The 13230-nt window shown below is 43.8% G+C and overlaps 1 protein-coding gene across 3 annotated transcripts in view; it reads left to right on the top strand.

The window, feature by feature from the left end:
• LOC140725744 (mediator of RNA polymerase II transcription subunit 12-like protein) overlaps positions 1 to 13230 on the top strand; it is a 676368-nt gene that overhangs the window by 28854 nt on the left and 634284 nt on the right. For all 3 annotated transcript variants that reach the window (XM_073041599.1, XM_073041601.1, XM_073041600.1), the window contains exon 3: positions 10453 to 10557. In XM_073041599.1, coding sequence (XP_072897700.1) covers positions 10453 to 10557 — 105 coding nt within the window. The remainder of the gene's footprint in view (positions 1 to 10452; positions 10558 to 13230) is intronic.

Raw genomic sequence — 13230 nt, forward strand, 5'->3', positions numbered from 1 at the left:
TCCTTCCTGCTAATGTCCCTTTCCAGTCAACTTTGGCCAGTTCCCCCCTCATGCCATTGTAATTTCCTTTATTCCACTGAAATGTGCTGGCACTAGAGAGGGTCCAGAGGAGGTTTGTGAGAATGATTCTGGAAATGAAATGGTTAATGTACGAGGAGTGTTTGATGGTTCTAGGCCTGTCCTCACTGAAGTTTAGAAGAATTTGGAAGGATGTCATTGAAACTGCTCGAATATTGAAAGGCTTAGATAGAGTGGACATGGACAAGATGCTTCCAATAGTGGGAGAGTCTAGGACCAGAAGCACAGCCTCAGAATAGAAGGACATCCCTTTAGAACAGATGAGGAGGAATTTCTTTTCCAGAGGATGCTGAATCCATGGAATTCGTTGCCACAGATGATATGCGAGGCCAAGTCATTGGATATATTTATATAAACTACCTGCGTCTCAATATCACCAAGACCAAGGAGATGGTGGTGGACTTTAGGAGATCTAGGCCTCATATGGAGCCAGTGATCATTAATGGAGAATGTGTGGAGCAGGTTAAGACCTACAAGTATCTGGGAGTACAGTTAGACGAGAAGCTAGACTGGACTGCCAACACAGATGCCTTGTGCAGGAAGGCACAGAGTCGACTGTACTTCCTAAGAAGGTTGGCGTCATTCAATGTCTGTAGTGAGATGCTGAAGATGTTCTATAGGTCAGTTGTGGAGAGCGCCCTCTTCTTTGTGGTGGCGTGTTGGGGAGGAAGCATTAAGAAGAGGGACGCCTCACGTCTTAATAAGCTGGTAAGGAAGGCGGGCTCTGTCGTGGGCAAAGTACTGGAGAGTTTAACATCGGTAGCTGAGCGAAGGGCGCTGAGTAGGCTACGGTCAATTATGGATAACTCTGAACATCCTCTACATAGCACCATCCAGAGACAGAGAAGCAGTTTCAGCGACAGGTTACTATCGATGCAATGCTCCTCAGACAGGATGAAGAGGTCAATACTCCCCAATGCCATTAGGCTTTACAATTCTACCGCCAGGACTTAAGAACTTTTTAAAAGCTATTATTAATGCTTTTTGAGATAGTGATTTAGATGCATATCATATTTTTTACTGAGTTAAGTATTGTATGTAATTAGTTTTGCTACAATATGTGTATGGGACATTGGAAAAAAAGTTGAATTTCCCCATGGGGATGAATAAAGTATCTATCTATCTATCTATCTATCTATATTTAGAACGGAGGGTGATAGATTCCTGATTACTAAGGGCATCAAAGGTTATGGGGAGAAGGCAGGAGAATGGGGTTCAGAGGGAAAACAAATCAGCCCTGATAGAGTAGCAATACAAACTCAATGGGCTGAATGGCCTAATTCTACTCCATTATCTCATGGACATCAAACAAACTGATTTCAGATTTCCTTGGATTGAAATTTGAGCATCAAAGTGCCATCAAATTGTTGCACGTAACCTCTTGTCAAGAGGAAATACTCTCACGTACTCAAGACATCAGAATGTAATGAGAGTTTGCCCAATTGGCTTGATGCATAACCGTGAATTTGCGGAGTTAGGAGACTGCTGTGTTGTGAATATTCCAATTAAATTCAGCTATATAATATGTTGGTCTCGCCTGGTATTGCCCTGTTCTCACTCATTGGGCAGAAGGAGGGTGTGCTGGATTGTTTGGGTATTGTCTTTCAGATTAGGGCAAGGTTAGGTTCACTCTCATAAACTCCCATGGATTCACCTTGAAGAGTTATGCTGCAGCACTCTAGCCAATATATATCCTTCAATCAGAAGCATGAAGTAGGAGATTTGGTAATGATAACATCGCTGTATGGAAATTGGCTGCTCTATTTCCTGTTTTATTGCAGGGATCACATTCCAAAGAGATTCAATTCCCTGAAATGCGTGAAAGATGCTGTATAATTACAAGCCTGCCTTCTCTGAATTTAAGTGGAGCTTGTCTAGTACATGCTGTAGTTGTGTGTTAGGTATACCTACAAACATTACCTTGTCATTTCTCTTTTGCATTAGTTAGTTATTTATTGTAAGACGATATGATATAGGAACTGAATTAGGCTATTTGGCCCATTGACTCTGACCCATCATGGCTGATCCGTTTTCCTTCTCCACCCCCAGTCTCCTGCTTTCTCCTCGTATCCCCTCATGCCCTGACCAATCAAGGATCTATCAACCTCTGCCTTAAGTATATATTAAGTCTTTACATATGGCGAAGAATTCCACAGATTCACCACTCTTGACTAAACAAATTCCTCCTCATCTCCATTCTAAAGGACACCCCTCTATTGAGGCTGTCACCTCTGGTCTTAGACTCTCCCACCATTAGAAACATCCTCTCCACACCCACCCTATCAAGGCCTTTCACCATTTGATAGGTTTCAATGAGGTCACCCCTCATTCTTCTAAATTCTGGTGACTACAAGCCTAAATCCATCAAACATTCTTGTATGACAAGCCATTCAATCCTGGAATCATTTTCATGAACCTCCTTTGAACCCTCTCCATTGTCAGCAAATCCTTTCTTAGATAAGGGGTCAAAACTACTCACAATACTCCAAGTGAGACCTCACCAGTGCTTTATAAAGCCTCAGTGTTACATCCTTGCTTTTATGCTAACATGGCATTTATAATTTTTGTATCTCATGCTGTACTGCTGTCAGAAAACAACAAATTTCAAAACCTGTCAGTGATTCTGATTAACTGTCATTCCTCTTTCTCCATCCCTCTCCAACATCAGCGACCAATGAATTGCTTACAATCAAGCATCTTGTATTTGATGAACTGATGTGAAAATATATTTTAAAACTTGAAGTTTCTTTGGATTGGCATGAGATAAGCCAATTTGATAAACTTTGTGATTTCTGAGCATAGGTGATCTCAGATCAAATGAGCATGTTTCAGAAATTTGCAGCTCCGGTTCTTACCCCAGCACCTGGGCTTGTGGGCTTCTTAAATCTGTTTCCTCTGGGGCACCAGAACTATATTGGCTTTGTTATCTGGGGCACAAAAGAAAAGGTTGACTGGCCAAACCTCGCTGCTCAGTCTGACTTTAAACTGTGCTCGATCCAACAGCTGCACATGAATTTGTCAGCGTTGGTCACTGAAGTGCAGCCAACTGCAAAAACTCCATACACTACAGAATCTAAACATAGGAAAGATGTAAACAAGCTTGAAAGACTATAGCAAAAATTTACAAGGATGCTGCTGGGTCTGGAGATCCTGAGTTAGAAGGAAAGATTAGAACTTTATTCCTTGAAACTTAGAAGATTGAGGGGAGATTTGACAGAGGTATACAGAATTATGAGGGCTATAGACTGGGTAAATGCAAGCAGGCCTTTTCCATTCAGGACTGCAACCAGAGCTCATTGGTTAAGGGTGAAAGGTGAAAAGTTTATGGGGAACATGAGGGGAAACTTCACTCCCCACCCCCCCCCCCCACCCCACCAGTAAACCTGTGGGCCAGGTTTGCAGCTTTCCACATTACCAATGTGCAGCAGTGTCTTGAGACCAGGAGAAAAACGATCAAGGCAGCCACTCGCTGCTAGACTGCACACTGCCTTCACGCGCCGACCCTCTGTAGCGGGCAACAGCACGGTCCAGCTCCTCAGCCACTGAACATCTCGCTGATGGGGTAGACTTGCAATACTTCAAATTCTACATGTCCAGCACTGTCTTGCAATTATAAAAGAGACAATAATATCATTGGTTGGCCTCATAGAGGCTGCTGCGTCAGGGTGAGCTGCCATTTTACTGAAAGCGGGCTCTTTGAGTGGCTTAGTAGCAAAGCAGCCAGTGTAATGCTTTACTGCACCATGATTGACTGCAAATCTTGCTACTGTCAGTAAGGACTTTGTATATTCTCCCTGTGACCCCCCCTGAGCTTCCTCTGATGTTCTAGTTTCCTCCCACGTTCCAGAGATGTATGGGTTAGGGTTAGCAAGTTGTGGGCACTTATTGGCTCCCCCCAGTGCAGTCCTCCGACTGTGTTGGTTGGTAACACAAATGATGCATTTCACTGTATATTTTAATGTACGCGTGACAAGTAAACCTTTCAGCTGACCCAAACCTTCGGTGATATTGTCTTTGACAAATCAAAACTTAAGCTCTTTCCCAAAGCATGTAATCTGTCAAGTTTACACCTGTATGCCCACCTAGGTGTTCGGTAGTTGAGAAGGAGCCCGTACAGAGGATTGGCTGATTTGGGCTTCTGCCTAATTTCCACACACGTCCTGTCACAGCTGACGTTGATGTAGGGGCACAGAAGTCTGCCTCCCCAACACTCTCCCCTCCACCCAGGGGTGAGGAGCTGAACCACTAAGTTCTCATCCTGTGACCATCTTGCCCAGGAGACTGTGTGGCTTAGCACAGCTTCAACGCCTCATACACGTTTGCTGACGAGATCACTGTCGTAAGCCGAAATAAAGACGGTGATGAATAGGAGGGAGACTGAAACTTTGGCTGAGTGATGCCTCAACGACATTCTCTCACTCAATGTCAGCAAGACCAAGGAGATGAAGATTAACTTCAGAAGGAGGGAACCAGAGGTCCATCAGCCAGTCCTCATTGGGAGATCGGAGGTGGATATGGTCAGCAACTTTAAATTCCTCAGTGCTGTCATTTTGGAGGACCTGTTCTGGACCCAGCACGTAAGTGCAGTTACAAAGAGAGCACAGCAGCATCTCTCCTTCAGAGCTTGCGAAGACTCAGCATGACATCTGCAACTTGGACAAGTTCTGGGAGCAGCAAAGCTTTTGGAACCTCGGAGAAAATCGGGCTGGGTTTCGCCAAACAAACCTTACCTCAGTTGGAAGTATCAATAATTACTTGACTCCATCAAGACCTTGCACTTGCCCTATCTCTACCCCTCATAATTTTGTTTACTTCTATCAAATCTCCCCTCATTTGCCTACACACTTCTATACCCCCTTGCAGTCTGCAGTTTTTCTCCTTCATGCAAACCACTTGGCAAATTTTTATATCTAAAACTTCTTTATCATTACTCCCCCATTCAAATTTGCATTGATTACAGAATGAAAAATGCTCAAGTACTGAGCCCATAAATTACAGAATTCTGGTTGTCATCAGCAGTTGCTTTTGCATCTCACACTGAGCCAATTTTAAAACCAATCTCGCGGAACCAATGGGATCTTAATTTTCTGACCAAGCTACCATGTACAATCGTTTTTAAAAATTTTAATCCCATTTCTTGTTATTTGTTCACATGTTTATTCCATTCAGTATTTTCATCCTTCTAAATGTTGCATTCTTATGTTTTGTGAAAATGCCTACAGAGCATTCATTAAAAATCTTGCCTACAAATATAGCCAGCAGGCAGAGATTATCTTTTGATCTTTAAGAGGCCCTCTCTCTTCTTGCTCTTTATGCTCTTAAACCATTCAGATTTTTATCGTATTAATCATCTGCTGGTGCTTTCTCATAAGCTCTTTGCTTTACTAATTCTTCTTTCAAATCCACAGTAGCATAGTGGTAAGTGAGATGCTATTACATCCAGGGTGTTCCTGAGTTCAATTTCGTCTAATGAATTTGTGCGTTCTTCCCCGTGAACGTCTGGGTTTCCTCTGTGTGCTCTGGTTTCCTAACAAGGTCCAAAGGCGTACTAGTTAGTGGGTTAATTGGTCATTGTAAATTGTCCAACGATTAGGCTAGTCGAACTATAGAACACTACAGCACCGAAAACAGGCCATTCAGCCCTTCTAGTCTGTGCCGAAACTTTATTCCGCTAGTCCCATTGATCTGCACCCAGTCCATCACCCTCCAGACCTCTCCCAACCATGTATCTATCCAATTTATTCTTAAAACTTAAGAATGAGCCCACTTTTACCATGTCAGACGGCGGCTCGTTCCATACTCCTGTCACTCTGAGTGAAGAAGTTCCCCCAAACCTTTCCACTTTCACCCTAAAGCCATTTCCTCTCGTGTTTATCTCTCCTAATCTAAGTGGAAAGAGTCTACTTGCATTTACTCTGTCTATACCCCTCATAATTTTGTAAACCTCTATCAAATCCCCCCTCATTCTTCTGTGCTCCAAGGAATAAAGTCCTAACCTGTTCAATCTTTCCCTGTAACTCAACTCCTGAAGACCCAGCGACATCCTAGTAAATCTTTTCTGATATCTTACTGATATCCTTCCTATAGTTAGGTGACCAGAACTGTACACAATACTCCAAATTTGGCCTTACCAATGTCTGATACAACCTCAACAGTGTTGAGAAAGATTATAAGATAAAATATAGGAGCAGAATTAGGCAAAATAATATGTTGTGAGCTTGTAGGAGTGTTCCAAAATGTTCTTATCCTAAGGATGTAATGAAGTGCTTTGGAGAGGGACAGTTTGCGATTCTAGGGAATCTGTTTATTAATGAAAACCTGCCGAAAAGGTGACCTTTGAGGTCGAGTGTTGTGAGATTTTACTGACGAAAAAGACAGTTCTCTGGAGCACAACCAATTTACTTAAATGGCTCTGTTCATTAAGAGTTTGAGATTTGATATGTCACCAGAGACTCTATCAAGTTTCTACACATAGACTATGGAGAGTTTTCTGACTGGTTGCATCAACACCTGGTGTAGAAGCTCCAATGCCTAGGATTGAAAGAGGCCGTAGATGGTTGTAGACTCGGCCAGCCCCGTCATGGTCACAACCCTCCCCACTACCTTCAAGAAGACGGCATCCAACATCAAGGAGAAAGGCAGTGCTTCAAGAAGACATAAAGGACCCTCACCATACAGGCTGTGTCCTCTTCTCATTCCAATCTCAGAGGAAGTAGAGGACCACAAAGACCCATTCTCAGCATTTAAGGAGCAGTTTCTTCCCATGCTCGGGCCACGAACACTACCTCACTTTTCTTATTTTCCACTATTTATTTACTTTATTCCTAATTTTAATGTAAAATAATATTAAGTCTTTCACTGTTTTGCTGCCACAAAAACAAATTTCACTATATATGTCAATGATAAACCTCATTCTGCTGCTTTTAGGAAAGAAAGTATGTACAGGTGCATATGTCACTCTTTTGAATGTAATAATATGGTGGGAGCTTATTCATATGTAGGGCTGTCCATCAGTAAGATGTTCATATGCAGGGACGTCCTGTAATGAAGTGTTTGGGATTGGGATGGTTTATGACTTTATGGAAAGCACTTATGAATCAGGAGCTGTGTAGCAGGCAATGTTTGAGATTGATTATTGTGAGATTTTAATGTTGAGAAGTACAGCTCTGTGGAGTGCAGTTGCTTATCTTACTGACCCATTTGCATGTATTTCAAGCTGTGGTTGTGTTTGGTAAGTTGAGGCCCAGGTGTGGTGCATACCCTTCTGTTAAATGGAGCTGCAGCTGTTCTTGTGTGGCTGAAATAATTCAGCACTGCTGGAGCTTCGCAACCACTGATGTCATTGTGAGCCACTTTAATCGTGAGGTTTTAGATCAACATTTTCCACTGATGTATCTGGCAAAGGGCCTTGGATGGAAACACAAAGCAACATTGCAAATTTCACTATCAGTTTGGAACAAAGAGCATGCTGCTACGGCTCTGATCTGTGGCGTACCTTGTTTTCTCAGCAAGTTTTGGAACCAAAGGGTGAAGTTTAGTGTTTATTGTGCGTGCGGTGAACTGGTACTTTTCAGCTTTTGGGCCATATGGGACCTCGTAAAGTGACAACAAACGAATTGGATTTTTAATATGCGTGGAAATTCACCATCTATTTATTACACCAGCAAGGGTGTTTCTCTTTACATCCTTGTGTTATTTTGATCGGTTTGGAAACACCAATGCACTTGAATGGAAAAGCCCAAAAAAGGTAGTGGATACAGCCCAGTCCATCGCGGGCAAAATCCTCCGCCATTGAGCGCATCTCAAGGAGTGTTGGCGTTAGAAAGCATTACCCATCATCAAGGGCACCTACCATCTAGGTCCTTGGGTGCTACTATTAGGAAAGTGGTACAGGAGTCTCAGATCCCACACATTGTGTTTCAGGAACTGTTATTACCCCTCAACCATCAGGCTCGTGAACTAGAGTGGATGATGTCACTCACCCTAACACTGAGGTCCCAGTTGATTCCAAAAGGACTCACTTTCAAGGACTCTGCAAATCAATATTATCTATTATAATTATTTTGTTTTTCTTTTTCTATCTGCACAGTTTGTTGTCTTTTCCACATTGGTTTTTTGTATTTGTATGTAGTTTTTCATTGATTCTGTTGTATTTCTCTGCAATTATCATGAGTGCCTGCAGGAAAATGAACCTTGCAGTAGTACGTGGTGGTATGTGTCTCACTTTGATAATGAATTTATTTTGGACTTTGCACCAGTCTTTGCTAAAGAAATTGTTTACTTTCTGCATTGCCCTCATGTATTCTCGCTAATTGTACAGGCATCCAGCATTCAGGCCATGCTGCTGTCATTGAGAAGGTGGTACAGAAACCTTAGAACCTTATCCCGCACCATCAGGTTCAGTAACAGTTATTACCCCTCAACAATCAGGCATCTGAACTAGAGTGGATAATTATACTCGTCTCAACTCTGAACTGATTCCACAACCTATGTTCTCAATATTTATTTATCATTGTATTTGCACAGTTCGTCTTTTGTACATTAGTTGTTTGTCAGTCTGTGTGTAAATTTTCATGGATTCTATTTTATTGCTTTGTTCTACTGTGAATGCCTGCAAGAGAAACAAATCGAAGGTGACATATGATGCACTGTCCCCGCAGGTCTCGAGGCAGCCACCATCATTCTGGTACCCAAGGGAGGAATGGTAACTGGCCTAAATGTTTACCACCCAGACTTGACTTCAAAAATCAACTTTGAGTAGCTGGTAATGGATTGTATAAGATCTCCGCTTCCAGCGGCACTGAACCCTTTCTAGTTCACCTACCACTCAAAACAGTTCACTGGTGGTGTCATAGCCTTGGCCCTCACTCCATCCTGTCCCACCTAGAAAACAATATCTCATCTGCCAGTTCATCAACTTCTACTGAGTGTTTAACATGATTATCCTTCAGAGGCTGTTGGGGAAACTATCCTCATTTGGAATCAACCCCTACGTCTCAAGCTCCATTAGGCTGAGCACTGGTGGCCCCCAGGGCTGTGTGTTCAGTCCACTGCTGTTCATGCTGCTGACTCATGACTGCACTGGCAGAGTCAGCTCAAGCCACGTCATCAAGTTTACTGATGATACAAGAGTGGCTGGCCTCATCAGCAATAATCAGTATACAGGAAGGAGGTGGAGAGGGTTGTCAAGTAGCGTGAAAACAACCACCTGAGTCTCAACGTGGACAAGATAAGAGAGACGATCGTGGGCTTCAGGAAGGCACGGGTCGACCACTCTCCATTGCAGATCAATGGCTGTGCCCTGGAGAGGGTGAAAAACACCCTTTGTGTGCACGTAACAGATCATCTAATCTGGACTCGGAATACCTCGCTGGTCAAGAGATCACAGCAGTATCCACACTTTCTGAGGAGACTAAAGTGAGCAAGGCTCCCTGCCCCCTTCCTAACAACTCTTGAGAGGAGTACCATTGAGAGTGTTCTGTCTGGCCTCATCGTTGTATGGTAAAGAAGCTGCAAGATATCAGACTGCAAACTCCTACACAGTACAGTAAAAACTGCTGAGAAGATTATAGTGTCTTCCTCTACTCCCCACCCCCCCATTCCCCCATTTGTGACATTTGCCTGACGCATTACAGACAAAGGGCCCAAAGCATTATTGAGACACCCTACCACCCATTCCACATTTTCTTTGAGCAACTACCATGGGGAATGAGGTACGGAAGTATCAGGTCTAGGACTGCCAGAGTGGGTAACAGCTTCTTCCCCTAGGCTGTGAGACGATGAAGACCCTGCCACCACTGAGATCTTCTTCACAAGACCACGAGGCATAGGAGCAGAGTTAGGCCATTTGTCCCATCGCGTCTGCTCTGCCGTTTCATCACGTTTGATTCATTTCCCTTTCAACCCCATTCTCCTGCCTTCTCTCCATAACCTTTCATGTCCTGGCTAATCAAGAACCTATTAACCTCCGCCTTAAATACATCCAAAGACTTGGCCTCCAACTGCCCGTGGCAACAAATTCCATAGATTCATTGCCTTCTGGCTGAAGAAATTCCCCACATCTTGTTAGGACAGTGAGCTATTACCGTACTGTTTACCTGTGCTGTGCATTTTGAATTGTATGATAACTTGGTTTACGTGCTGTGTGCGATGTGTTATATGGGTGCACCGTGGTTTGGAGGAGCTTGGGTGCGTGTATGTGCATCCAGATGACCATAAACTTGAACTTGATATGCGCACTTTGATAAATTTACTTTGAACTTTGAATTGGATGCCTGACTGGGAGTTGGACAAGAGGGGCTCCTATGCGATAGACAGTGTGGTGTGTTACAGTTTCAAGATGATGGATCTGACTCGTTGTCTCTTGTTGTGCAGGATGAGTTGACGGCAGTGAATGTGAAGCAGGGTTTCAGTAATCAGCCTGCCTTCTCTGGGGATGAACATGGCTCAGCCCGGAACATCGTCATCAATCCAGCAAAGGTAAGGATTCCTATGGTTAAATCAGATTGATCTGACAGCTTGCGAATGTTGGCTGGGATGAGTGGATTAAGAATGTACAGTATTTTTTCATATAAACTTCCTTCTGTTTGTACTTTATTTCTAACATCTTTAGCCCACTGACTTTTCAGAAGAGAATTTGAACCATTAGGCACCTACTCATTTTAAGTAAGGGAATTTTTTCACTGAGGTTGGGTGAGACTGGAGCTAGAGGTCCCAGGTTAAAGATGAAAGGTGAAATATTTAAGGAGAACATGAGGGGGAACTATTTCACTCAGAGGGTGGTAAAGTGTGGAATGATATCCCAGTGGAAGTGCTGGATGCAAGTTCAATTTCAATAATTAAGAGGAATTTGGATCGGTTCATGGATAGGAGGGGTGTGGAGGGCTATGGCCCAGGAGGTGGTTGATTAACAGTTTGACATGGATTAGGTGGTTCGAAGGACCTTTTTTCTGTAGTGAAGAACTCTATGACTCGAAGATGGGCTGTTTTAATTATTGATGGACACTTGCCAAAACTGCTCATTGGATAAGCAGGCTGAACAATTGAGAACCTCCAGGTATTTCAAAAGTTGCCCGGTGGTGTAGTGGCATCAGCACCAGACTTTGAACCAAATGGTCTCGGGTTTGAATCTGGCCAGCTCCTTGCACGTTTTCCACCTGTGCTGGGTTGAACGTCGAGCTAGCAACTCAGCCTTATGGAAAAAAATAGACAAATGCTAAAGAGACAGCAAGGTTGCTGCCTGATTCTCCACAAGGCGCGGAGAGGAACGACAAGGTATTCCAAAGGTTTGGAGGCAATATAATTTATGAACATGCTGGATACAGTGTCAATGAGCTATTGCTACCTTGTGTGACTTCCTTATGAATTATGCATATGGTAATTGCTGCATACTTCAGTCAATCAAGCCGCTTTCTTTACAGGAGCAAATCAAATGTTCTTGTCATCTAGGGTGTAAATTTGTGCTTTTTGGGGTTGAGGAATCTGTTTAAATAGTAAACCTACCTATTGGAATAATGCAGGAAAATGACTGATCTGACATTTTCTTTCTTGCTGTCTTTGACTGTTGTTTGAAAGGAGCTGCTTTAGTTCCCTTTTGGCTTGGTCTAATTGAAATCCTGCGCCAACTGTTAGTTCAGGTATTTGAGTTTAATAGGATGTCTTTTACGAGCTGGGTTTTTCAACCTTTTCAGTCTTGTATGAGCACTCTGTATCCTTGTTGCCATGGTACAAATGTGGCTTATGATCTCGGCACAGAGTGTGTTTGCACTTTTGTTCTCTTCACTCTTTGTGTAAAGATTTAAAGATTTATAGAACATAAAATATAGAACGTTATAGCACACAAAGCTTGTGTCCCTTTGGCCCACAAAGCTGTGCTGGCCTTTCATCCAACCCTAAGATCAATCTAACGCTTCTCTCCTACATAGGCCTCCATTTTTCTACCATGCATATGCCTATCTGAGAGTGTTTTACATTTCCCAAATGTACCTGCATCTAACATCTGTGTAGTACAAGTAAACAACTGACCTCCTAACAATGCGCCCCCACCATACCTTCCTCCAATTACTCTACAATTACACCCCTTGTGTTATCCATTTCCTCCATGAGAAGAAATTCCTGGTTATTCACTCAATCTATGCCTCGTATCATCTTGTACACCTCTCATCCTCGTTCGCTCCACAGAGAAAAGCCCTAGGTTTCTCCTTGAGATGGCTGGTATATTTTCCCTCCCGCCCCCATTCTGCTTTTCGCAGGGATCGCTCCCTACGCGACTCCCTTGTCCACTCGTCCCCCCCATCCCTTCCCACCGATCTCCCTCCTGGCACTTATCCTTGTAAACGGAACAAGTGCTACACCTGCCCTTACACTTCCTCCCTCACCACCATTCAGGGCCCCAGACAGTCCTTCCAGGTGAGGTGACACTTCACCCGTGAGTCGGCTGGTGTGGTATACTGTGTCCGGTGCTCCCGGTGTGGCCTTTTATATATTGGCGAGACCCGACGCAGACTGGGAGACCGTTTCGTGGAACACCTACACTCAGTCCGCCAGAAAAAGCAGGATCTCCCAGTGGCCACACATTTTAATTCCACGTCCCATTCCCATTCTGATATGTCTATCCATGGCCTCCTCTATTGTCAAAATGAATCCAAACTCAGGTTGGAGGAACAACACCTTATATACCGGCTGGGTAGCCTCCAACCTGATGGCATGAACATTGACTTCTCTAACTTCTGTTAATGCCCCTCCTTCCCTTCTTACCTGTGGTGAACTACATATACCTGTCTGGACACGCCCCCTGATGACTGCTCCTGTGGCTCCTCCCACAGACCCCTGTATAAAGGTGATGGAGGTCTGAGCCCGGCCTCTCAGTCTCCAGGATGTAGTATGGTGGTCACTCACTGCTCGTTCCTTCTTCCAGTCAATAAAAGCCGATACCTCGCTTTTACGTCTCAGAGTGAGTTATTGATGGTGCATCATTACCCCATCCCTGACATATTTAGTTGTTTGCCTGTTCTCCATCTCCCTCTGGTGCTCCCCCCCCTCCTTTCTTTCTCCTGAGGCCTCCCGTCCCATGATCCTTTCCCTTCTCCAGCTCTGTATCACTTTCGCCAATCACCTTTCCAGCTCTTAGCTTCATCCCACCCCCTCCGGTCT

Source organism: Hemitrygon akajei, chromosome 3, assembly GCF_048418815.1.
Source record: "Hemitrygon akajei chromosome 3, sHemAka1.3, whole genome shotgun sequence".
Classification (NCBI taxonomy): Eukaryota; Metazoa; Chordata; class Chondrichthyes; order Myliobatiformes; family Dasyatidae; genus Hemitrygon; species Hemitrygon akajei.